The sequence below is a fragment of the Bos grunniens genome, chromosome 23 (assembly GCF_055505025.1).
Source record: "Bos grunniens cultivar Pamir isolate PY7600 chromosome 23, Bosgru_T2T1.0, whole genome shotgun sequence".
In the NCBI taxonomy this organism is placed as follows: Eukaryota; Metazoa; Chordata; class Mammalia; order Artiodactyla; family Bovidae; genus Bos; species Bos grunniens.
The window spans coordinates 34,710,767-34,737,424 of NC_141187.1; the positions used below are offsets into that span (position 1 = coordinate 34,710,767).

The following is a 26,658-nucleotide window of genomic DNA, read 5'->3' on the forward strand; positions in this document are numbered from 1 at the left end:
TTGATAATTCCCTGTCATCAGAATAAGCTGAGATGTTTAAACATTCAGTTAACAGCAACAACAATAAGACATTGTTCCTAAAGTAAACCTTTATAACTGGATTTTGGGTGAGGAACAAAATGTTACAGTGTAAAAGCAATACATACATAGAAAAGAACGCTTCTCTTCACTAAGTGAAGTAACACCATATAAAGAGAGAAGATGGAAGGTTAGATGGACACATGGAAGAATCTGTAGATGGATGGGTTGGGGTGGAAGGGTGTGAGGACAGGTGTACTGATGGGGGTGTTGATGGGTGGGCTGTATGATAGGGCAGGGGACTTCCTGTAGGAGGTGCTGGTGGTTTATTTGCTTGCCAGAAGTGACCTGCCTCGCTTCCTTATTGGTGGCTGGCGTGTTTGCAGGCTGTGCCTGGACGCAGTGCAGTGAGGGGAGAACGTATTCCAATGCCATCATCTCTCCTAACTTGGAAACTAGCAAAATCATGCCGGTGCCTCAGACCACCCCCTTGGGGGACTGCACATCCGCCTGCTGTGACCTGTCCAGCTGTGACCTGGCTTGGTGGTTTGAGGGCCGCTGCTACCTGGTGAGCTGCCCGCACAAAGAGAGCTGCGAGCCCAAGAAGATGGGCTCCATCAGGTCTTACCTGACCTTTGTGCTCAGGCCCGCCCAGAGGCCCGCACCGCTGCTGGACTACGGGGAGGTGATGCTGAACAGGGACGCCCCATCGGGAATCTGGGGGGACTCACTTGAGGATATCAGAAAGGACCTACCCTTCCTGGGCAAAGATCGGGGCCTGGACATGTCTGAGTACTCAGATGACTACAGGGAGCTGGAGCAGAACCTCTTCCAGCCGATCAGCAAGCAGGAGCCCCGGGGGAGTGCAGAGTACACGGACTGGGGCTTGCTGCCCGGTGGTGAGGGAGGTTTCAACTCCTCTGCTGGAGACAGCCCTGCAGCACCAGCGGAGAAGCAGCTGGAGGACCCAGAGCTCCATAAGCCAAATGAGTCAGCATGGACCCTGGCTCCGAAACCCTCTCCGGAGATGTTATTGCTTCCTTTGGTCACTGCCCCACCTCCAGGAGAAGAACTGGAGAGAGAGACTTCTCAGCTCCACGGGCAAGCCGGCAACAGCTCTGGGAAAGAGGTGGGTGTGGCTGGTGTGTGTGTGGCTGGGGAGGGGCTGAGTTCACTTTGGAGCCAGGCTCAGTGGTGCCAATTCAGGAGGCGCCTCCCTGGATCAGGGAAGATCCCCTGGAGAAGGAAATGGCCACCCACTCCAGTACTCTTGCCTGGAAAATCCCCTGGACAGAGGAGCTTGACAGGCTACAGTCCATGGGGTCACCAAGAGTCGGACACGACTTGGCAACTAAACCACACAGTCTCATTAGGTGGAGGACACAAGAAGTTTCCTCTTAAGGGCACCTATTAAGGTATTGGCAAGAAAGATGGCTCTCAGAACCTTCCAGACCTAACATCTTGTTCCTCTGTTGGGCTCTCATGACCAGACTGTTTAAAAGAGCAAATAGTTCTTTTGCCTTCACAAGTCAGCTACCTAGTGATGATTTAGATGCCTCTGCTGGTATCTAAGATGAATGAGGGTTTTTTAGAAGTTTTGAAGCCAGCCCATATAATGCAGCATGTATAGACAGAGGCTTTGCAAATCTCTTGTGGTAGGTTTTGTAGGAGCAGAAAAAATTTTTTCTTCTAAGTTTTTTTTTTTTTCCTCCTGGTTAACAGGAGAAACAATAAATCTGTGAAGAATTGACAAGCCAAAGAGGTTTTGGCTTGGGGTAGTAAATTGGTGACAAAATATCTGTTAAAGATAAGTATCTGTTAAAAAATTAAGCTGAAGCATATTAACATTATTAAGAGTTTGAACAAATATATCTGCATTCAAATCAGGCAGCATCCAGTATAGCAAATAGAAAGGAGTTCCGAGGAGCTGTACAAAATGAAAGACATTTTTAGGCAGAAGGGAGTTGGAAACAAGGAAATTATACAAGGCAGGCAAGTGGATTGATTATTGCAAGGTTACTTTCCTTTAAAGGGCAGTGGGAGTTTATCAAGCAGATTACCTTAAGATAATTCCTGATTGACTGGTTTAAGCTTCCATTTCTGGGAGAGCTGAAACTGTAAGTCTTGCTTTAGGGACTTGGCGTAAGTGACTCTATTTTGGGCCTGTTGTTTTAACACAAGGTTTGTTTATTCAGCCTTCTCAGCCCTAAATTTCTTGTCTCTGGTGAAAAGGTTACCTTCTATCCTCCTGGTACAATGCTTTATTTTCCACTAAAATACAAATTTCCCCCTATAGTCACATTTAAATTTTTTTGAGCTGCTTTAAGTTGTAGATAATCCTTGAAAGGAAAGTTCCCTTTCCCATGGAGATTTGCCTCTTGCTTTCAGGGGGACAGAGGAGGGTCAGAGTGTTCTTTTTACACTGACAATTTTCCAAGTATCTTTAGTTCAAAATAATCAGTTTGCCAGAGTGTCTTATTTGGGGATGATGTATTCTCAACCCCCTGCAGTTTCTTCAAGACCCAACAGGTTCTGAGGTTGCTAGAAACTCACTAGTGATATGAATCAGTTGGATCGGGGGAGGGAGATACCAAGGAGAGGATATAAACTGTATGGAACTTTCCATGAAAAACACAGGTGAAAAGAATGGGAACCTTTGGGAGAGAAGACGTACCGAGGCAGAGAGAAGGTTCAAGTGCTAAGAGCAGAAGCTCAGTGAGGTAGACACGGAGGCTGCCCTGTGGGGAGAACAGTTGAGAGTCCAGAGGGTGCTTGCTTGGGAAAGGCCAGGACTCGGTGAGACGCAGTGAGCGAGTTGATCAGGGGAAGCCAAATGCAACTCGCAATACAGTGACTGGAGGACAAGTCATGGGAAAATTTAGTGTATTTCAAGGTACAAGAAGGCACATCAGAAGATAAAGGAACATAAACCAATTAAGACTTCTTTTTTAAAAAAAGAAGAATGTTATTTAAGATATCAGTGCTTAGGGTTAGAGTAAGTAAGGAAAGCTGGATTGAATTGACTGTGTATTATAATCTCAACCATTAAAAATTGCTAAACAGTCTTTTAAGTAGTGATATTATCAGAAGTGTTTGTTTTTTTTTTTCCCCTGCTTTGGTGTATGTTTCTTTTCAAAGTTTCCGTATTTTTCTGTCCTTGTAATTGTCTTAAACACTTTAAGACTTTCCATTAAAAAATAAAGTATCACAGGTTAACCGTGTTCTTTTCCCCCACCACTGAGTATTAACACATTTCACCTTTTAGTGGCTAAGTGAACTGCAAAAGTGAGTACCTTTTCAGTAAATACCAGTGCCCCTTCTCCAGTTAATGTTTGAGTGACAGCTTTTCTTTCTGTGGGTTTTGCTCTCCAACTTCCCCTTTTGGTCCCCTGTCCTATTAGCCTGAGTTTACTGACCTGGCTCTATTCAACCTTGTTTCCCCTCTAACAACTTATCCTTGTAATTGATCGCCTAGGTCCTAATGCCATCCCATGATCCTCCTCCAGCCAGCCTGGAGGTCAGCCCCGCCACTGTGGAGAAGAGCCTGGTTCTCGCAGTCACCCCGTGGAGCACAGAGCACAGCATTCCAACCCTTCCCACCAGCACCGTCCCATCTGAGCAGCCCAGATCTGCTCCCACTGCTCCCAGGACAGGTAAGTTAAAAAATACACCTGGAAGAAATGTGCTGAAGACATGCTGTATTCATACTATATTCTATATTCGTATACTATAAATACTATATTCATAGTGGTGGCAACTTTCAAAGTTTGCCCATTCCCTCTGGGCACATTGTTGAGCATCTGTTGTTTGCCAGAAATAGTGCTAGGCACTGGGAATTAAAAGAATGAATAGATATTGTCTTTTCCCTCCATGAGTCTGTGATCTAGAGGACCAGTCTAACAGATAAATATATGGTTTGATACATATGGCAAACAGTATGGCAATACAGGATCTCATACAATATACTGTGAGAGGCTGCTAAGGGAGCAGAGAGCACGCTGAGGCATATAAACGCCTGGAACTGAAAATTAGCTGAGTAGTCAGGCTGAAGATAAAGAGCTAGATGTCACTAGTGGAGAGGTGATCGTTGAAGGCTGTCCAGGGAGAGTGGGGAGGTGAGCTGGGGAGAGGCCTGAGGGATGGAACATTGGGGTTGTCTTTGTATTAGGAGTTGGGGGAGCAGAAGGAGCCTACGGAACTGACCGGGTGGTCATGGTTGAAAGGTAGGAGCGAGCGAGCAGATGTGGACTGACGGAAGGAGAGAGGAGCGGGTTCCACGTTGGAAGCCGAGTGATGAGGAGTCTGTGTGTTATAGGACGACTGAAAAGCTCCCATTAGATTTAATACTCAAGAAGTTACTAGAGACTTTTGTCATATTTCCTGAGCCTTTCTGTGGGTGATATCCTTTCAGGATTACCCTCTCTTCTTTTGGGCTTCCCTGGTAGCTCAGTTGGTAAAGAATCTGCCTGCAATGCAGGAGACCCTGGTTCAATTCCAGGGTCAGGAAGGTCCGCTGGAAAAGGGATAGGCTACCCACTGCAGTATTCTTGGGCTTCCCTGGTGGCTCAGCTGGTACAGAATCTGCCTGCAATGTGGGAGACCTGGGTTCGATCCTTGGGTTGGGAAGATCCCCTGGAGAAGGGAACAGCTACCCACTCCAGTATTCTGACCTGGAGAATTCCGTGGACTGTATAGGGGTTGCAGAGAGTCAGACACGACTGAGCTATTTTCACTTTCACTCTCTTCTTTGGTTATTTACTTTGATCCTGAGCTTCAGTAGAGAGAAGGACAATGCTGGAGGAAATGCTGGATAGTACTATAATGAAAAGGAAGCTGGCCTGGGAATTAGCATCCTTGGGTTCTAATAGCATCTATTGTCTAGAGAGCTTAGAGGATGAAATGAATTGATCATTTTAAAGCCCTTGGCAGTGTTCAATCTGGTAAGTAAGCGACTGTTCAAATGAACACATTTAAATTAGTTAAATATCTGTTGCAACTCACATTGCCTTTCTAGGGCTCAATTTCTAAAGTGAGGGATTGGAACCAGTGTCCTTTCTTAGTTCACAATTGCTGATCTTTCTTAAAAAGAGTAAGACAGGGAAGAGGAGCCAGAGAGGGCAGCAAATCCACTATAGCTGGTCTAGGAAGGCACTCAAGGGACTGAATACAAACCAGGAGGAGAAAAGTGGATTTAAATGAGCCACGTGTCTCTCTAACACCTCCAAGTAGCTGGGACCTCTAGAAAGCACTCAGCTGTTTTTTTTAATCTTTTCTTTTCTCTATGTGATATCTTGACGTATCTCAATTGTGTTTTACAAGTGAGGCTGATGTCCTGTTGAGTCCAGTCAATTGAATGTATCAATGTAATCTTGGCTATAGAGCAAGGAACCATTGTTCTGAATGCTGATTTAGTGAGAGTGGATGTGCCTACTGCTTGAGTTAAAATAGCCTTTTTACCACTGAGGTTGCCTGGATTTATTTTCTCCTGGAAATGTTCCAAGAGCAAGGCCATTGCAGCAGTACATGAGGTTACTATCAGAAGAACTGAGTGGTATATGAATAATGATTCAGAAACACTTATGATTACACTCCATCTTTTTATGACTAAAAATAGCACCTACTAGAGAGTCAAGCAAAGCTGGTAGCAAGAGGAAAAAATAGCCCTGATCTGCAGTATCCCACCTGTTTCACACAACTCTTGTCACTGACACCTTGGCTAAGTCAACCTGAAGCATTATTTTCCCCACAGTGCCTACTCACATAGACAGTTTTAAATGGATGAAATCTACCCTGTAGCCTAATATGGGGTACAGTTCAGTTACTAGTCAGAGGGGGAGAAAAGTATCTTTGATAAAGTCAGATGAAGAACTATTACAGAAGTATGTTATTTTATTTCATGGATACTAAAAAAATCTATTATAGCATCATTAGAGTATATGATGAAATGTACTTTTTCTAATTAACTTTCAGTGAAACAACTCATGGTGTCTGCTGGCGAGAACATAGTCATAACTTCCCCAGCAGATGAAGTTGAACTGAAGGCTTCTGTTGTGCCAGCGCCACCTGCAGGTGAGAGTTTGACTTTCCTCTGGGACCAGTGGGCTTTCCTGGTGACTCAGACCGTAGTGTGGAGAGAGCCGGGTTCAATACCTGGGTCAGGAATATCCCCTGGAGAAGGAAATGGCAACCCACTCCAGTATTCTTGCCTGGAAAATCCCACTGATGGAGGAGCCTGGCAGGCTACAGTCCATAGGGTTACAAAGAGTCAGACATGACTGAGAGACTTCACTTTTCTCTCTTTCTGGGACAATGGGCTTCCCTGGTGGCTCAGAAGATAAAAAAAAAATCTGCCTACTATGCAGGAGACCCAGGTTCCATCCCTGGGTCTGGAAGATCCCCTGGAGAAGGGAATGGCTACCTACTCCAGTATTCTTGCCTGGAGAATTCCATGGACAGAGAAGTCTGACAGGCTACAGTCCACGGGGTTGCAGAGTCGGAGATGACTAAGCGACTAACGCACTGGGACCAGTAGGGGGCCCATTTGCTGGTGTGTCCTTAAGGAGTCTTTACTGGGTTTTTACACTTGGATTCCTTTTCACAACCTGGGTATGTCACTCTTGAGGCCTTGATGATCATAAGCTTTAAAGTTTGTTGAAATAGTTTAAAACGGAGTAAGAGGATAGGAATTAAATCCAGTATATTCCTCAGAATAAAAAGTCACACATTTTCTTTTTTTTTTAAGTCGAGAATTATGTCTTTTAAAAAATACTTATCTATTTATTTGGCTGCACTGGGCTTAGTGTCAGTACACAGGATCTTTGTTGGGGTGCATGAACTCTTTAGCTATTACTCATGGACTCCAGAATGCGCAGGCTCAGTCGTTGTAGTACTTGGGCTTAGTTTCTCTGCGGCACGTGGGACCTTAGTTTGCTGACCAGGGATCGAACCCGCATCCCCAGCATTGTGAGGCAGATTCTTAATTACTAGATCACCAGTGAAGTCCCAAGTCCTACATTTCCAATGATGTAAAACAGAGTGATAATCTTAGAACAGGAGAGGTTTCCATATGCTTGCTTTTGACTTGTAATAAGAGGGCTTCCCAGGTGGCGCTAATGGTTAAGAACCCGCCTACCAGTTCAGGAGCCATAAGAGACACAGGTTCGATCCCTGAGTTAGGAAGATCTCCTGGAAAAGGGAATGGCACCCCATTCCAGTGTTCTTGCCTGAAGAATCCCATGGACAGAGGAGCCTGGCAGGCTACAGCCCATAGAGTCGGACAGGACTGAAGCGACTTAGCACGCACAGCCCACAGAACCTGGAATGATTCTCCTGTCAGGTGAGGGAGGTCACATGTGCACAACAGCTGTTCAAAAACACGTTGTTTAAAATGCTCTTTCTTCTGCTGGTCCAGCACTCTGCTGTTCAGCAAACGTTTGAACTTGTGACCTGTCAAATACATTCTTTCTCAAAATATATTCATTCCTCTGGTGTTTGAATATTTCTCATTCAGGTTAGTTCCTTTATTCGTTTCTCCCTGTCACACATGGATCAAAATTTAGGCATAAATGATGATACTTGGCGTTTGTAATTTATCCCTTTCAGCTGAAGTATCTCATGCCTTAATGACTAGTATCACAAAGTAGAAGATAGGTTCGTCTTAACATATAGAGGTTTAATCTGTTCTTACGTCCTTATATAAACCCCTACAACAGATGAATTAAAATCTTCTTGCTTTTTATTTATTTTTGTTTTGTTTTGTTTTTGCTTTTTATTAAAAGGAGAAAAAATCTATAGCACAGTGGATTATATTATGTTAAAATTTATATTGTATAGTCAGGTGTAGCAGTCGGGAAGGAAAGTCATCAAGTGCAAACAATGAAATTAGGGCCCTTAAAAAAAAAACCAAAACTCTCTACATTTTCTCAATTTTTATAAGTTATGTGTTCTTATAATAAAAAATAAATTTTACATTCAAAAGATACATAAACCTTATTATTCCTTACTTGGATGATAATTGAAAGTTGGGTTCAACATACCTAAATTAATTTCTGCTAATAGATTGACGACTCTCAATTTCTTTCCTCTGCCCAAATTATAGTGACCTCTAAGAATTTATAACTACTCATTCTTCTCTTTGGCTCTCAGAAACAACTTACAGCTATGAATGGAGTTTAATAAGCCACCCTGAAGACTACCAAGGAGAAATAAAACAGAGACACACGCAGGCTCTTAATGTCTCTCAAGTAAGTAACTGGTGACTGGTTTTAATCGACAGCGTACCTAAAAATTCAGTGTCACTTTCTTAGCTGTTGAACCCAGAGTCTCTGTTATGATTAAGATTAAAAAGAGAGCCGTGGACAGAGGAGCCTGGTGGGCTACAGTCCTGGGGCCACAGAGAGTTGGACGTGACTGAGCAACTGAGCACACACATTAATGAATTATATTTCAAGTGTGTAGGTAGACAGGCAGATGTGAATAAAGGGGCTTTCAGGAATTTTTTCTTCGTTTGACTTACTTGGCATATCAGTCTGGGGAAGAAGGCTGACATGGGTCTCTGTAGTGAGGTTAAAGCCTGTGTTCCAACCCTTGCCCCTTTTGCAGTGTCAGAGTCATCTCTGATTCTTAGGCACATTTCTAGGATTGCCAAAAATTCATTCCAGTTCACAAATGGTTTGACTACCAAATATTGCTCCAAGATGTAAGCCATCACAGGAGGAAACATGTCCCCGTTTTAGATGGCCATAGACGATTATGTTGTCTTCATTTCTGAGACCGCACAGCTCCTGGTGCAACTCAAGTTAGCATCACCATCCCCTTGTCACTGAGCGCTGTTTCTCAAAGACTGGCATCTGGACCTGGGACAGCTGACCCACCAGATCTACTTGGTAAAAATGCAGGATTCCCATACATGCAACTTTGCGAATGGCTGCCCTTGGCTGGTCCATTTCACGAATGCCTCCGTAAGGCCTGTGGACATCTGTAATGAAGCTGAAGTCCTTCCCAGCTGATCGTCAGTGTTCTAGACTACAGGCTTCAGACATGGCAGTGTGTCCCTAGGTCCCAAGCCCCTGCTCTGTGCTGACTTCAGGAGAACAGCTTCTGGAATATTTAAGGATCTTCTAGGCAGTGGACGCATCCTGTTGTTTGCATGTTTGCTGGTGTAACTTTTCTTTATCTTGCAGTTGTCAGTAGGACGTTATGCCTTCAAAGTAGCAGTTTCTGGTGAAAATGCCTTTGGAGAGGGATTTGTAAATGTCACCGTGAAGCCAGGTAAGCTTGGCTGGAAGAGAACCTGTGGTATAAGTCTCCCTTGCCTTTTGGTGCCTGAACTACGCGGTAATATATTATTTAGTTTTGCATTGAACACCATTGTAGAGACCATGCAAAGATGACATGGGTTTTTTTTTTTCCCTTTCTGCTTTCTTAGTATAGTTCTTAGTACTCACTTGACACTGCTGTGCAGGGTTGCAAGGTTATTGCTTTCTCTTCTTAAGTGTGAGTTTCTAAGTCTTGTCTGACTCTTTGTGACCCCATGGACTGTAGCCGGCCAGGCTCCTCTGTCCATGGGATTCTCCAGGCAAGAATACTGGAGTGGGTTTCTATTCCCATCTCCAGGGGATCTTCCCCACCCAGGGATTGAACCTGGGTCTCCTGCATTGCAGGCAGATTCTTTACCATCTGAGCCACCAGGGAAGCCTCAGGTCAGTGGCAAATTGTCTGTGCCTTAGCCTCCTCCATCTGACACTCTTCTACCTTGGTTCCCTGTGACTCAGCTTGGCCTTAGGTGAAAGCTTTTCAAATACATTTAACTGAGCACCTTCAGGGATCAAGGAAAATGCATGCCATGGGCTTTCAAGCCCCCTGGTCCTTTCAGGCTACCACTAGCCCATGGGTCAGTGCACTTGTGTGAGTTAGAAACAGTGGCCCTTTGTCAGGGTGGGCACGGCTCTGGCTCTGTGCGTGGAGCGTGGTGTGGTCTTGAACCTCCTCCATCCCCTCCACTGGACATAAGGGCAGTGGACCAACTGGGTGCCAACCCCCGCTCCAGCCTCTACCTCAGGGGTGTTGAGGGAGCCTTCGGTCAAAGATTGGAGATCCAGTTAATCATAGGAGCTGGAACCATACTCCAGGGCTTCTCTTCTGCAGTTGCTGCTCAAACTCTGTCACCAGCCCCTTGGTTGTTATTACACGTGTTCATTGAGCCTGGGGTTTTTGTACAAAAATCTAAACCTGCGGACATGCTCCTGAAATGTATGGAAACATCCCAAAACATTAACAAGCACTCTGCACACTCAAGGCCTGTAGGATAAGCACTGTCTGGACAGGATATTGATGACCAGTGTGTTTGAAAGTTAGATGGTTTATTTCGGTGGTGGTGTATACAGAATACAACATGACTCAATCCGCGTCATTTTTTTCTGTCTCGCAGCTGGAAGAGTCAACCTGCCTCCCACAGCAATCGCTTCTCCCGAGAGACAGGAGCTTTCCCTGCCATTGGTGTCGGCTCTCATCGATGGCAGCCGTGGGTACCCTGCCTCGTGTCAAGGGTTTTGCCCCACAAACCATGAGATGTAATGGGAGCTCTCTGCTGAAGCTGAGAGGACTTACGGGCTAACTCATCAATAGATGGGCATCTGTCTGTATATTCAAGTCCTTCAGCTCCTTTAGCACAACTTCTCTGCCTTGGCTGAATTTCCCTTCAGTTATGTCTCATTTGTCTATGAGAAAAGTCCTTTAGGGCCTAGCTATTGCATCGGAATTAAAGCAATTAGGAAAGACTCTCCTTTCGATGCAGTCTATGTGATGAGCCTTTGGAAAGTCACTTTTAACAAATGGTAGAAGAGATGTCTTTAGTGAGGGAAGGCAGAGTTTTGTTCATTTAATTCAGAATTCATTCCTTCAATTAGTGTATGTAGAAAGGGACCCAGTGTAACTTCGTGGGTCCAGGCAAATGAGAGTAGATGAAAACATATCCTGTGTTTGACACCATATTCAAAATATGTTCAGCCATATCAGTGTCACTGGTATTTGCATTTATGTCTGTCAAATCACAAAGCTAATACCAAATCCAGTGAGTGAGAATACTTGCCTTGGTTCCTAGAGAAGAGTACCTGTCAGTCACTAGAGCTGCTTCTTTTTGCAAGTCTGCACAGATACAGAAATAAATACATATCACACTGACACAGTCTTTTGCATCTCTTCCAATATAAATGTCTCTATTGCCCCCTTAGCAACGAAAATAAAGCACATTTTAAATGAAAATATTTATGAGAGGACGCATTATGTCTTGATTCCTCTAATTTAGTGTAGCTTGGTTACAGGAAACTGTTCAGGATTATTAATCTGTCACATGGAAGTTTCTTTCCTTAAATGAATGAGATGAAACTGGCTCCCTTCTAGGTCTAAATTACTGTTATTCTGCACAGTACATTTTGTTTACTGTCTTTTGAAGTAGAGGTGGGAGGTTTTCATGTAGGGTACAGTCTTTCTCTGGATTTACACTTAATGATTAGGGTGGTAAAAGGTGTTTTGTAATTATATAGAAGCACCTCTCAATTCTTTATGAATCTGTCAGTCAGATACTTACTTAAATTATCAGTAAGATATCATGTGCTGTAGTTAAAGTGAGTTTAAAAAAAAAAATCAATAGTGCATGTCACTGTGCCATTTAAATTCACAACTGAGTGGAAGCACCCTGACTCAAATCTGGTGGAAATCCGGGAGAAAAATCATGATGATAATTGAGGGAGAAGAAGAAATCTTCCTTTTAACACATAATGTATGGCCATTGAAATCTTTGCAATTAAATAATTTCAAATAAATACAAATTTAAACACTCGATATTAATCATGAAATTGATGTTTTAATATCCTTGTATTTAATTCTAGTTTTCATTTATTTTCAATCTTTCTAGAAAGTACAGATGATACTAAAATCGTGAGTTATCACTGGGAAGAAGTTAATGGGCCCTTCCGAGAAGAGAAGACCTCAGCTGATTCCGCCGTCTTACATCTGTCTAACCTTGTTCCTGGAAACTATACTTTCAGGCAAGTGGGCTCAGTTTCCAGCACTGATCATTTGACTCTTTCCTTAAATTGATGCATCTTTTCATTTTCATCAGGAAACAGGGCAGATTTGGTTTTGTCGGGGGTTTTGGTTGGCAACCACTTTATACTCTGATCAGTAATATAAACTACAAGTGTCTATGCATGGGAAGCCTTTGGATTTCGTTGTCAGTAACAGTATGGGGTGGCACCTATTTTTGCTGTGTTAAGAAACATGAAAGAAAGTTTCTATCTTCTGAGTCAGTGTGAGGCAGAGTTATATGATTTATCTATTTATCTTTTTATAGCTTTTTAAGGTATAGCTGAAGTATAATAAACTGCACATATTTAAGATATAAAGTTTGATGAGTTTTGACATATGTATATAACTGTTGCACCATTGTCAGAGTCAAGATAATAAACATTTCCATCATCCCCAGAGTTTTCTCATGCCCCTTGGCAATCCCTTCCTCCCTCCATCCCTGTCTCTGGGCAACCACTGGCTTGCTTTCTGCCACTTTAAATTATCCCAAACTTTCTAGAATTTCATATAAGTGGAATTGTACAGTATGTGCTCCTTTTTTCTTAGTTTCTTTCACTCAGCAAATGATTTTGATATTCATCCATGCTGTTGTCTCTATCAATAGCATATTCTATTTAATTGCTGAGTACTATTCCAGTGTACGGATATACCACAGTTTACTTATCCTTTCATCTATATGGGCTCTGGGGTTTTTAGCTTTGAGCTATTATAAATAAAGCTGCCATGGACATTTGCATACAAGTCTTTTGTGGACATATATTTTCATTTCTCTGGGGGTAAATACCCCCCAATGGAAGAATTAGGTCCTGTGTTGAGTTTGTTCAACGTTTTAAGAAATTTCCAAGCTCTTTCCCAAAGTGGGTATATTATTATTTTACATTCCCACTCATAGTATATTAAATTTTCAACCTCCACGTCCTTACCAACACTTGATGTAATCATTCTTTTTAATTTTATCTACTTTGATGGATGGTGATATCTCATGGTTTTAATTTGCATTTTCCTGATAACTAATGATATTAAGAATATTGTAGGTGTTTATTGGCCATTCATGTAACTTCTTTTGTGAAGCTCCATTCAGATCTTTTTCCTATTTTAAAAATTACATTGTTTGTCTTATTTAGTTGTAAAATTTTTATACATTCTGAAACAAGTTCTTTATTTTATATATGTTATAGATATTTCCTCCCAGTATATGAAGTTTTGTTCTCTTAATGGTACCTTTTAAAGGGCAAAAGTTTTAAAGTTTGATTGTCTAATTTATCAGTTTTTTTCTTTTATGTTTCATGCTTTTTGTGTTCTGTCTAGGTAGCTGTTGTTTATTCCTCAAATTGCAAAGATCCTGGTTTCTTTCTTTAAGTTTTTGTATTTCTGGATTTTATATTAAATCTGTGATCTATTTTGAGTTAGTTTTATATACTGTGTGAGATTTTTGATTGTTAAGTCAACCTTACATTCATGGAGTAAGCCCTATTTTATCATGATATTCTTTTTATATAAAATTGGCTTCAAGTTGATAATATTTTTATAAATATTTTTATGTCTGTCCTCATGAAAGATTTGGTTTCTGTCTTTCTCTCCCTCTATGTTTGTCTTTGTTAAGGTTTGGTGTGAGGATTATACTGGCCAAATAAAATAAGTTCATCTCCTTTATTTTCTGAATTATTTATGAATAACTGGTGGCATTTTTTTCTTGAATGTTTGATAGAATTAATCAGTAAGATCGTCTGGACCTGGAATTTTCTTTTTGGGAAAGTTTTGATAATAAATTTGATTTCTTTAATAGATGTAATGCTATTTAGATTTTCTGTTTTTTACTTTTTCTTTTTTTAAGTTTTATATTGGAATACAGTTGTTTAATAATGATGTGTATCTGTTTTTTCTTGTGTCAGTTTTTAGTAAATTGTATTTTTCAACAAGTTTGTGCATTCCTACTAAATCATCATATTTTTTGAAATTAAGTTGCTCATAATATCTTCATATTATCCTTTCAAGTCTGTAGGATCTGTGATGATAACCCCTTTTTCATTTCCAGTATTGGTGATTTATGTTCTCTTTTTCTCTCGATTAGTTTAATTAAGGGGTTTGTTAATTTTATTTATCTTTTCATAGAACCTAACTAACGGAGAAGGCAATGGCACCCCACTCCAGTACTCTTGCCTGGAAAATCCCATGGACAGAGGAGCCTGGTAGGCTGCAGTCCATGGAGTTGCTAAGAGTCAGACACGACTGAGCGACTTCACTTTCACTTTTCACTTTCATGCATTGGAGAAGGAAATGGCAACCCACTCCAGTGTTCTTGCCTGGAGAATCCCAGGGACGGGGGAGCCTGGTGGGCTGCCATCTGTGGGGTCGCACAGAGTTGGACACGACTGAAGTGACTTAGCAGCAGCAGCAGAACCTAACTAGAACTGCTTTAATCTATTTGCTTGTTTTCTAATTTGTTCTTTTCTGTTCTTGTCTTTACTATTTACTTACTTCTATTTACTTTTGATTTACTTTGTTCTTTTTCTTCTACTAATGACTTCTTAGAGTAGAATCTTGGGTCATTTTCGAGTCATTTATTTAAGGACTCAGAATGTATTCTGACTAAACTTGGTTGTGGAGGAAGGATCTTAGGTGTTTGGTTTCCTGTCAGAGTGAGAACTGGAGTTCGGATCTTGGTTGTATGGAATATGTGGGCTAGAGGCCCAGAATACCTGGGCCCCCTGTAAGTACCTTACCTACAAATATGTCCTGTATTCTTTCCAGAGCTTCATTCTCATAGTCCTGTTTATACCTGGTAAACATGCACTACTACTCTGAATTAACATCTTTATTCCAGAAAGATATAGTGGCCTTATTTCACTGATCCAGTTGCCACATCACCAGTGAGTTTACTACTGTTGGCCAGGGTTGTTTTCTTCATCCAGCGTCTGGAAGAATCATGAGAAATCCACATAAAAGAAAACCCTATCGTGTGACTATATTGCTAGCTAAAAATAAAGTAAATAAACAGCAAAAAATATATCCTCAGGTCTCTTCTTTCCTCAGCTTCATCCTCAAGTTTCTGCTCTGAGTTGTTCTGAGAAATAAACATAGGCAGACTCGGCTGACCACTTGCCTTAAGATTTGGCAGATTCATGCAGTATAATAGCCTCCTGTCCTTTCACTAGGTTGACTGTTACAGACTCAGACGGAGCTACTAACTCCACAACGGCAGCCCTAATAGTCAACAGCGCTGTGGACTACCCACCAGTTGCCAATGCGGGACCAAATCAGACTATAACTTTGCCCCAGAACTCCATCACTTTGAATGGAAACCAGAGCAGTGATGATCACCAGATTGTCCTCTATGAGTGGTCCCTGGTGCCTGGGAGTGAGAACCAAGAGGTGGCTATGCAGGTATGTTCTCATCTTGCCTTCAGACTTCTATTTCTCTAGCTGTCTGTTCGTCTGTCTCTCATTCTGTCCGTCTTTCTTTCTGTCTTTCTTTTTGTCCATCATCCATCCATCCGTCTAAAATATTGGTACAAGGGGGAAGCTAAATTCGGAAAACATGTTTTATAAAGTTGCCTGTTATAACCATCAGGAGAGTAGCTAAACTCACAAATCTTCTAAATTTGTGTCACTTTCCCTCACTCACTCTATGTAAGCCCAGAATAGCAACTAAGCAGGTCCTAGTTGAAATGTAGCCCTTAAATGTTGAAAACTTGATCTTGAGGTCCAGAAATATCATTTTAGTACATATTAGGATAAACATTAGAAGTAATCTAGTTTAAACCTCATTATCAGAAAATTCCTGTGTTTTTGTTCCTTCTAGTTTTAGAAATTGCATGTTATCGTTTCTAGGTCCAGCAGTCTCTTGTTGAGATCTCTTTGTATTTACTTTTTGATTGGTTCCAATCTCTAATGTATCTGTCTGTAATAACAGACAGATTAAACAGCAATAAAATGTTGCTCTATTTGTATGCATGTGTGTGAGCTGCTTACTTCTTCTTCTTTTGGTGATGGCCAGAGCTGTTGGTTTTTGTTGCTAACCAGCTTGGTACCTTTGAAGTTATGTTATTATTTAAGAGTTTAATGGAAAAAAAGATAGTACCTTACATTGCACCCTTCCTCTTCTCCTTCAAACACCGTCTCACCAGTCCAAGATAAATTTCTTGTTAGTGTTTGTGATGAAGTCAGACAGTCCGTGAAGACTGACCTACTTTACTTTTTTGATCTTTCTGGGAAGAGCTTTGTGATTATAATGAATTAAAAATGACTGATTGGATGCATGGAACTTGAAAGAGCTGTGAGTCCTCTGGATACCCTTAGAGAGCACATGGTATAGTGTCCATCTCTACCTGAGAGTTGTGGCAAATGTTGTTTGCAGCTGTTGGGTTAAGAATTCGGATTCAGAGGAGTTTGGATACAAACAAGAACATGGACTATTTTGTATTTTTTCAGTTAAAAAAATATTTCAAAATTTCTTTCCCTTAATTTCTGAGAATGATGTGCCCAGAGCTAATGGGGCAGTGCATCCATGTCTCCGGGACCTGGATCCACAGGAGGTCACTTGTGCCGGACTGCAGAGCTAACTTCGTTGCTCTGTGCACCTGCCCACTTGCTGGAAACACTCTCGGATTAGCCACAGTAAGGATGCTGCTGCCTCGTGGTTGACTACCGTGTTGAAAGGAGTAGTGCTTTTTATGAACTGGGACAGTCACAAAGATAAGTTCTTAAACCAAACTTCTTTATACTTAGACTAAAAATTCTCAGTAAATTTGTCTGCTCAGTTCGCATTTGCTGCAAGCTTCCTCTTAACTGTAAGCATAGCATTCCTGTAACCATGTTAATTTTGAGTCATGTACCGGAGATTATACTTTCTCTAAGAGCTTTCCAGAAAAAAAAATACTTTGCTCTATTGAGTCAAAGTAGGGGAAAGCCCTTTTTTAAGGTCTTAAAAGAATGCATTTCTAATTTCAGCAACTCCCCTTGTGATAACACACTTGATTTTCTATTATTTAAAAAAATTTTTTCCTTTAAAACTAAAAGAAAAACATGAACAGAAATTTATCTATAGATAATCGTAGGATCTGTGAAAGTAAATACATTATGATAGGACTTAAATTTAAAAATCCTTTCCAGGATGTCATGAACTTTAAGCTTAGGCAACAACTGGAAAAATTTCCAGCAACACAGGAGCAAAAATAACCAAAGGGGTATTAACCAGGAGGCAACAAGGTTAAACTACTGTATACTCAACTGAAAAAAAATGCCTTATTGAAAAGTTCTGTTGTCCCAGCATTTTAAAAATTTATTTTACATCAAGGACCTACTATATTGGGCTTCTCTGGTGGCTCAGATGGTAAAGAATCTGCCTGCAGTGTAGGAGACCCAGGTTCAATCCCTGGGTCAGGAAGATCCCCTGGAGAGGGCAAGGCAACCCACTCCAGTATTCTTGCTGGGAGAATTCCATGGACAGAGAAGCCTGGCAGGATATAGTCCAAGAGTAAACTACTGTATACTCAACTGAAAAAAAAAACCTTATTGAAAAGTGTTGTTGTCCTAGCACTTTAAAAAGTTATTTTACATCAAGGACCTGCTGAATAGCACAGGTGTTGAACTCTAATCAATATAGTAATACACTATAATGGAGAAGAATCTGAAAAAGAATATGTGTATGTGTAACGGATTCACTTTGCTAGACACCTGAAACTTTGTAAATCAACTATAATCAATAAAAGTTAAAAAGAAAGTATACATGCACAAAAAGAAAAATTCAAGAGATGATAACATATGGGGGAAAATAACAAAAAATTGTTTTTGATCATGATTTATTTCCTGTGGTTAAAAAAACTCAAATTCTGATAAAGCAGAAACCCCCCTTGACCTCAACCAAGTCCCTTTATATGAGATAATTACTGTGATGAGTTTAACCTGTGTGTGTCCAGAATCTTTGTGTTTGTATCTGTGTAAAGTACATATAATAGTATCTCCCACACTGTAGCCATTGTTGCAGAGTTTTCTTTGATTCATATTATGTCTTTGATATCTTTCCACTTTTTAATGTATACATCTACTTCATTCTTTTAAACGTCTTTCTTTGCAGCTAGCCTCCCATAGTGTATCATGGTGGGCTTGGCCGTTTCTCTTTTGATGATCATCTGGAATGTTCCCTTTTCTTTTTTTTTTCTATAGGCAATGTCTTAGCATCCATGGGGGAGTCTCCATTATTACACACATGAGCTTTTCTTTAGGGTAGATACTCAGTAGAAAGGCTGGGTTGAAGAGTGTGTACTTTTAACATTTGAATGGATGCTGCCATATTGACTTCCAAAAAGACTATATTAATTTATATTCTTTAAACTGTGTCTGAGGATATACTGTGGACTTTAGGTCCCATTTTCCTGGGACATGTATATATTTTTTAAAAGCAGGCTCTCCACATTTAGTAAAATCACTAGTTTTTCATTCTGTCATGCTGATTACTTGTACTTCTTTAATATTATTTTTTCCTTTTCATTTTTGTATTTGCTATGACTTAGGGAGTAAAGACACCATACCTTCATTTGTCTGCAATGAAGGAAGGAGATTATACGTTTCAGCTGATGGTGACAGATTCTTCGAAGCAACAGTCCATGGCTGTGGTCACCGTGACTGTCCAGCCTGGTAGGTGAAATAGGAAAGGAATTTAGCCCCAGAGATTAAAACAGAAATGACACCTGGGCTTCTGGGCTACAGACCAGTCAAATTTGGTGGAAATTCTCTTAAGCCTTCGAACTGTCAAGAAATTGGGGCTGCAGGAGCTAAATCTTAATATAAAGCCAGTTTTCTTTCGTGGTTCTGAATTGTGTCCTGACGGTGTCCCTAAACTACAGCACAAGGGACAAATGAGAGCCCTCTGCAGAGACCCTGTGGGCTCTGATGCCATGTCCCACTCTGCTGCGAAGCTCAATTGCATTCTTGAAGAGGCTGGTAGGTATGTGTGGCTTGATACGCAGAAGGCTTGTGGCCAGACTTTGGCAATTGACTAGAGTTCCATTCCATGACTTTTGAGGTCTCTTCAAGAAACCAGAGATGTACACATTACAGAACAGTATTTCTTGCTATCTGTCATCCCAGTCTAAACTTGGAATATTTAATTCCTGGGTCAGCTAAGAGACTGCATGTATCCCCCCCAGGATTCCCAAAGGACAGGGCACACTCTAGTAGCCACCTGATCCAAATATGAGTAATTTGCTTAAATCAAGAAATCAGAGGATGGCAGACTTCATGCAAAGAGATGTTACTTCTTCACACCATTTCTATAATTCTAGAAAACAACAGGCCTCCGGTGGCTGTGGCTGGCCCGGATAAGGAGCTGATCCTCCCAGTGGAAAGCACCACCCTGGATGGGAGCAGGAGCAGCGATGACCATGGCATTGTCTTCTACCGCTGGGAGCGTGTCAGGTAGCCCGCCCATCTCGTCACTGAGAGCTGGGTTCACACCCTGGCTCAGTGCTAATACTCCTGTTCTCTGGAGGATCCAGATTAAGCAATCAACTTGAGATTGTTGAGGAGTCAGGATTTAAGCTCGTGTCTAGAAGTGGAGGGGCACCATTGTTTAAATTCTCCATCAGGCGTGGATGGACAGGATGGGCATTTCTTGACAGTGGAGGGGAGGTGGCAGCAGGGCAGGTGGACAGGGCAGTCTTGGGGTGAGGTGGGCTTCCTGACAGAGGAGGTGCAGGAGAATCTGGAGGGTGTCCTCATGAGAGCCCCCCCAAGTCTACATACTCTCAAACCACCTGCAGTGACTATAGACGCAGAAGTGCAGAGTTCAAGGGGATTCCTGTATCCTGAGACTTTTTTTTGTACTTTACATGCTTAATCTTGTGGAATGCTAGATCAGTTCTTAAGAGGTAAATACTATTATTCCCATTTTAAAGGTAAAGCAACTGAGGCTTGCAGAGATAAGTGAGATCACAGGGCTGAGCAAGCTCCGGGAGTCAACCTGGGTCTTCCTGACTATATAGTCTTCACAACTCTGCTGTAATTCCTCTCTTAAATCAGTTACCTGGCTTGATCCCTCCTCTTCCATATTCTCCTGAAAGACAGCTGAGGATTTCAGCAGATTTTATTTAAAGAAGAAATAGCAGAGGGAATTCCCTGGCCATCCACGGGTTGAGACTGTGCACTTCCACTGCAGGGGACGCAGGTTTGATCCCTGCTCAGGGAACTAAGATCCTGCGTGCCACACAGTACAGCCAAAGTAAAAAAGAACGAAAGAAGTAGGAGTGGTTTCTAAGGCTCCATCTTCTAAAAACAGATCATTTCACTGACAGCTCAATTAAAAAAAAAAAAAGAACCCCAAAATCCTCTTCCCAGGAATCCAGCAGACTTTGTCTGAAATAGAATTTAGCTTGTGCCTCTTACACAAAACTCAAGAATCTAAATGAGTAAAAAGTTATCTTAGAATTCTCTAGATGGTATATATTATTGCCATTAAAAAAAAAGACCATCTATAACAAACAACATGCCTGCCATTCTCAGACTCTCATACCTTGAGCTCATTGTTAATGACTGTCATGTTTCATAGAGGCCCCAGCGCAGTGGAGATGGAAAACTTCGACAAAGCTATAGCCACAGTAAGCGGTCTTCAGGTGGGTACCTACCACTTCCGTTTAACAGTGAAAGACCAGCAGGGATTGAGCAGCACGACCACCCTCACCGTGGCCGTGAAGAAGGGTGAGTCAGGGCAGAGGGCGGGTGGATCCGCCGGTGGAGGGGGCTGGGCGCCTTCTACTTCTCAATCTCACAGACCCTTCAGTTCAGTTCAGTCGCTCAGTTGTGTCCGACTCTTTGCAACCCCATGAATCACAGCACGCCAGGCCTCCCTGTCCATCACCAGCTCCTGGAGTTCACTGAGACTCACGTCCATCGAGTCAGTGATGCCATCCAGCCATCTCATCCTCTGTCGTCTCCTTCTCCTCCTGCCCCCAATCCCTCCCAGCATCAGGGTCTTTTCCAATGAGTCAACTCTTTGCATGAGGTGGCCAAAGTATTGGAGTTTCAGCTTTAGCATCATTCCTTCCAGTGAACACCCAGGACTGATCTCCTTTAGAATGGACTGGTTAGATCTCCTTGCAGACTCTCGAGAGTCTTCTCCAACACCACAGTCCAAAAGCATCAATTCTTTGGCGCTCAGCTTTCTTCACAGTCCAACTCTCACATCCATCCATGACCACAGGAAAAACCATAGCCTTGACTAGACGGACGTTTGTTTGCAAAATAGTGTCTCTGCTTTTGAATATGCTATCTAGGTTGGTCATAACTTTCCTTCCAAGGAGTAAGCATCTTTTAATTTCATGGCTGCAACCACCATCTGCAGTGATTTTGGAGCCCCCAAAAATAAAGTCTGACACTATTTCCACTGTTTCCCCATCTATTTGCCATGAAGTGATGGGACCAGATACCATGATCTTCATTTTCTGAATGTTGAGCTTTAAGCCAACTTTTTCACTCTCCACTTTCACTTTCATCAAGAGGCTTTTGAGTTCCTCTTCACTTTCTGCCATAAGGGTGGTGTCATCTGCATATCTGAGGTTATTGATATTTCTCCCAGCAATCTTGATTCCAGCTTGTGCTTCTTCCAGCTCAGCATTTCTCATGATGTACTCTGCATATAAGTTAAATAAGCAGGGTGACAATATGCAGCCTTGACGTACTCCTTTTCCTATTTGGAACCAGTCTGTTGTTCCATGTCACAAACCCTTAGCCACATGGTTATCCAGAAATGCTGGTGTTTGCTTATTCGTTCATAACAGATGCTGAACTCTGCTTGGCCAAACAAAGGTCATTCCTTTTCCGTCCACGTTAGCTGTTTTCCCGCCTCCCTTTGCAAGGACATAGCCTTCTCTTTTGTTTGTGGAGTGCACCTTCTGATAGCTTCACTCTTCTTCTGTGACTGCTGACAGCTACAGCCCTGAGTCCCAGTGACCACATGGTGCTTTCTCTCTTCCTTGGAAATCTAAGTGCAGAGGTGGTTTCAAGCTCCATGAAACCATGAATATGAAATGTGTGGTCCAGTCTTACACCATCTTGCTTTAGGTACTTGTCTCTCTGACTTTTCCGTTGGACCGTGAGTGGTTGAAGTCTTTTATTGTAGGTATTTGTGTCCTCCATGTGGTGCGGTGCTGGACTCACAGCAAATCATAAATGTTGGCCACTTCAGTAAATGAGTGAGTGAATGAATGATTATGATGCACTGAAGCTCAGAAAGGTAAAACAGCATGGCTGGGTGGGAAAATCCGGTTGGCTATTAGGGACCAGCAAGAGTGTCCGAACACTGGGGAGGGCAGCCGAGCCCCAGGCTCAGCCATAAAGGACTGTGTGTGTTGTGTTGTGCTGAGTAGTTTGGACTTTATCTGTTGTGAATTTGGGAGAGAATGAAGCAATTTTCTAAGCACAGTGACATCAATTTGAGTTTTTTTCCAAATGTTTTACCGTGTAGGTTTTCGACCACATATAAGAGTAGAGAGAATAGCCCTAATGGACCATCATGCACCCATCACCCAGCTTCAACAGTTAGCAACATTTTCCCCTTCTTATTTCATCTATCAGTTCACATTTTCTTTGATCCTGGTTGAAGCATTTTGAGGCGAAACCTAGCATCATGCCATTTTTACCTGAAAGGTTTGGATTTTTAAAAAGATAATGCTTGTGGAGAAGCGGAGTGGACAAAAAGGCAAACTAAAAATAGCACCAATTGGCTCTTCCAGTCTCTGGCCTCTTTTTTGAGGACGAAAGTGGCCAGTGACCAGTGGGATGTTAATTAACCCTTTGGGTCAATATTTGACTATCCTCACCCGTTTTCTATTGACTGATTTATTGAATCCCAGAATCCCATCTAAACAACCCCATCTGCCTCATAGCATCTTCTTTATATCCGAAATGGCTTTACATTGTTCCTTATATTTGATACCCAGTCAGAACAATGAGGTCTAATTATTTCTGACTCAAGTTCTTTATTGTATTTACACAATCAAAATTTGGCATGACTAGAAACATAAATATTTCTGTGGCCAGATAGCATGGACCAGTATAGAATGATCCAGAGCATATTTTAAACCAAAATGTTTTCATTTTTCAGATCCCAAATGTAAATAAGATCGTGGTTTCCCTTTTCAAAAAGGGAAAAACTGTAATGATGATAGAAAACTGTCCAACATATTGGCTTCCAAATTATAAGTAGCTGAGTGCAAAGGGATCTTAAAGAAAGTCTTTAGTTTATCTTATGGGTATTTTGGGCAAGAGATGATGCTTTCTGGATATTTTAAATCTACTTATCTGCAAGATGGAATAGTCATGGATATTTTATGACACACTTATCACAAGTATTTTAAATCAATTTCTTTGCTTTCATTTCTGCTGTATTTGACTTAGAAAATAATAGTCCTCCCAGAGCCCAGGCTGGTGGCAGACATGTTCTTGTGCTTCCCAATAACTCCATTACTTTGGATGGTTCAAGGTCTACTGATGACCAAAGAATTGTGTCCTATCTGTGGATCCGGGACGGCCAGAGTCCAGCAGCTGGAGTGAGTACTTGAAGAGAATTGCCCCTGGACCAGTAATCATTACGTCTATGTTAGTTTGCTAGGGCTGCATAGCAAAATACCACAGGAGGGGCAGCTTCAACAACAAATATTTATATTCTCCCAGTTTTGGAGACTGGAAGGTCCAAGATCAAGGTGGTAGATGACTGGTTCCAACTGCCTTCTTGTTGTGTCTTCACGTGGGAGCAGGGCTGGAGAGGGAGAGGAAGGAGGGGAGAGAGAGGGGAGAGACAGGGCTCTCGGGTGTCTCTTCTTACAAGGACACTAATCCTATGGATCAGGACCCCACCTTTATGACCTCAGTTCAGTGCAGTCACTCAGTTGTGTCCGACTCTTCACAACCCCATGGACTGCAGCACACCAAGCTTCCCTGTCCATCACCAACTCCTGGAGCTTGCTCAAACTCATGTCCATCGAGTCAGTGATGCTATCCAACCATCTCATCCCCTGTCTTCCCCATTTCCTCCTTATGACCTTATTTAACCTTAATTACCTCATAATAGACCTTATCTCAAATAGAGTCACATTGGTTAGGACTTCAACCTTTGAGGGGACACAGTTAACTCCATTTCTGTGTCTCTTATGATCTCATCTCCCTTTCCATGCCCCCCTAAGATGTTTATGATTCTAGGTTTCCTCTGATGGCTGAGTGCAGGAAGCTGCTATTCAATTTAAATAAATTTGAAGTCCTTTCTGACTTTTTCCCCACCCAGACTTTGATAGAGTTAGAAACCGTAGCCTGGAATCTTCTCACGGGACTCATTCTGCTCCTCAGCTTTCCTATTATTCCTGTTTTGATCCATGTGGATTCTTTCCTTTTCCTCAGTATTGTACCAGATAGGTCACTAGACCCAGGATTGCCATTCCCATTGCATAAGTACAGAAAATCAGATGCAGAGATGGAAAGTGACTTGGCCAAAGTTGATTAACTCATCTTTAACCAACCAGATAGGCTTAGGTTTTTCATTCCTAGCAGGCATTTCTCCACATTACCCTGCCTTTTTGGCTATAAATGTAGGTACATCTTCTATTCCTACTGTTGCTAAGAAGTTGAAAGATGAAAATTTACTCTTGGAGATGTACCAAGGGAGTGGTCCCGGGGAAAGAACTGAAAGTGCTTTATAATTTCCAAAGTAACTCTGGAATGAATACTGTTCAGCCAGATGGTGGATTGGCTTCTAAGTGTAATTATAACAGCTCCCTGATCAGAGCACTTGTTACCGTTGGTTACACACTCTTCTGCTAGCAAGTTCAGGGCAGGGGTCTAGGAGATCCTTCTCAGACGTTTTCAGCAGAGATGTCTCTACTGAGGCTCTTGGGTCATTAGAGAAGGTGAACATGATGCACCACGAGGAATCCTACGCACTGCAAAGCTGTCTTTGAAAATAAGACCCAGAAAACTCTTCAGAGAGAGTGCTTCAAACTCCAGGTCTTTGCCCTAATTTCAGGAGTTTCTGCCTTTGCTGGGTAGAATTTGGTCATTCCTAGAGCCCTTGGGAGGAGAAGGCAATGGCACCCCACTCCAATACTCTTGCCTGACAAATCCCATGGACAGAGGAGCCTGGTAGGCTGCAGTCCATGGGGTTGCTAAGAGTCGGGCACTACTGAGCAACCTCACTTTCACTTTTCACTTTCATGCATTGGAGTAGGAAATGGCAACCCACTCCAGTGTTCTTGCCTGGAGAATCCTGAGGATGGGGGAGCCTGGTGGGGCTGCCGTCTATGCGATCGCGCAGAGTCGGACACGACTGAAGTGACTTAGCAGCAGCAGCAGCAGAGCCCTTGGGAAGCTCCTGTAACAAAGTCCTGTCTGAGTCTTGTGTCTCCTGGTGCTTTAAAAGTGAAAGAGGGACTTTCCTGGTGGTCCAGTGGTTAAGACTCTCTTCTTCCAAAGCAAGGGACATGAGTTCCATCCCTAGTTGGGGAACTAAGATCCTACATGCTCTGAGGTGTGACCAAAATATAAAAATTTTTAGAAACGCATAAAAATAGCAGTGGAAGAGACACCGAGGATTACCCGGACCTTCACTAACCTCCCCTCCCCACTTCCTCCTCGGCCTGTCCCTTAGAATCATGCATGTGTGACAGAGACGAGAGACTGAGGTTTGGGGTCCGCAGAGGCCCGGGTTGGGAGCTGAGTACGGACTGTGAACGTGTTATTTCTCAGGATGTCATCGACGGCTCTGACCACAGCTCGGCCCTGCAGCTCACCAACCTGGTGGAGGGCATCTACACTTTCCGCCTGCGAGTTGCTGATGGTCAGGGGGCCTCAGACACGGACACCGCCACAGTGGAAGTGCGGCCAGGTGCGCGTTGGGCTTCTGGGCCTGCGTTTGTGGGGCTGGCCTGTGAGCTGGGGTCAGGGGAGGGGGGGTCTGCCTTTGGGGCTCTTTACAGGTGGCAATGGAACCCAGTGTGGGAGGCCAAGCCCACCTGTGGTTTTCTCTACACGTGGTCATCTATCCCCCAACAGATCCAGCCTCTGAACTCTTAGGGAGAACTGGGCCTGACAGCAAGACTGCTTGGTCACTTTGGTTTTCCTACCAGAAGACAAAGAGGTCTTTCAAAGACAAAAGACCTCGTGAGGTGGACATGAGCGCTTCACTCCTGGGAGCGCCAGGAGGGTAGCTCCAGTGAGGTGGCCACACCAAGCTCTGGCATGAACAGCCCTCAGGGACTGAGTTCTCTTTCTGGGTCAGGGTAGGTGTGTGAGGTCCCAGAATGTTAAGTGAGCCCCAAGGCTGACTAAGCATACCTGTCTATCATCTGGAGAAAAATTAGTAGACAGCGAGCTGATATAAAACAGGGAAGAAGTCCTCACAGACAGTGGCCTCTGTGGCTTTTGGGAGAATTGACCTGAGCCGTAGAACCCAAGTGTAGAACCCAACACAGGGGTCACTTAAAGCTCTGTGACTCTTGTGCAGGCCTTGCGCCTCCTGTTATCAAGCCTGGGGTTTTCAAGTGGAAACAAAGCCTGTGTCTTCTCGTTTCC

At 42.6% G+C, this 26,658-nt stretch overlaps 1 protein-coding gene across 3 annotated transcripts in view; it reads left to right on the plus strand.

Annotated features, from left to right (window-relative positions):
- KIAA0319 (KIAA0319 ortholog) overlaps positions 1–26,658 on the plus strand; it is a 76,184-nt gene that overhangs the window by 36,348 nt on the left and 13,178 nt on the right. For all 3 annotated transcript variants that reach the window (XM_086370027.1, XM_086370028.1, XM_086370026.1), the window contains 13 exons: positions 405–1,147; positions 3,494–3,671; positions 5,989–6,087; positions 8,164–8,261; positions 9,201–9,288; positions 10,448–10,540; positions 11,933–12,065; positions 15,261–15,489; positions 18,618–18,741; positions 19,389–19,521; positions 20,651–20,799; positions 23,497–23,648; positions 25,834–25,972. In XM_086370027.1, the coding sequence (XP_086226153.1) occupies positions 405–1,147; positions 3,494–3,671; positions 5,989–6,087; positions 8,164–8,261; positions 9,201–9,288; positions 10,448–10,540; positions 11,933–12,065; positions 15,261–15,489; positions 18,618–18,741; positions 19,389–19,521; positions 20,651–20,799; positions 23,497–23,648; positions 25,834–25,972 (2,358 nt within the window). The remainder of the gene's footprint in view (positions 1–404; positions 1,148–3,493; positions 3,672–5,988; positions 6,088–8,163; positions 8,262–9,200; positions 9,289–10,447; positions 10,541–11,932; positions 12,066–15,260; positions 15,490–18,617; positions 18,742–19,388; positions 19,522–20,650; positions 20,800–23,496; positions 23,649–25,833; positions 25,973–26,658) is intronic.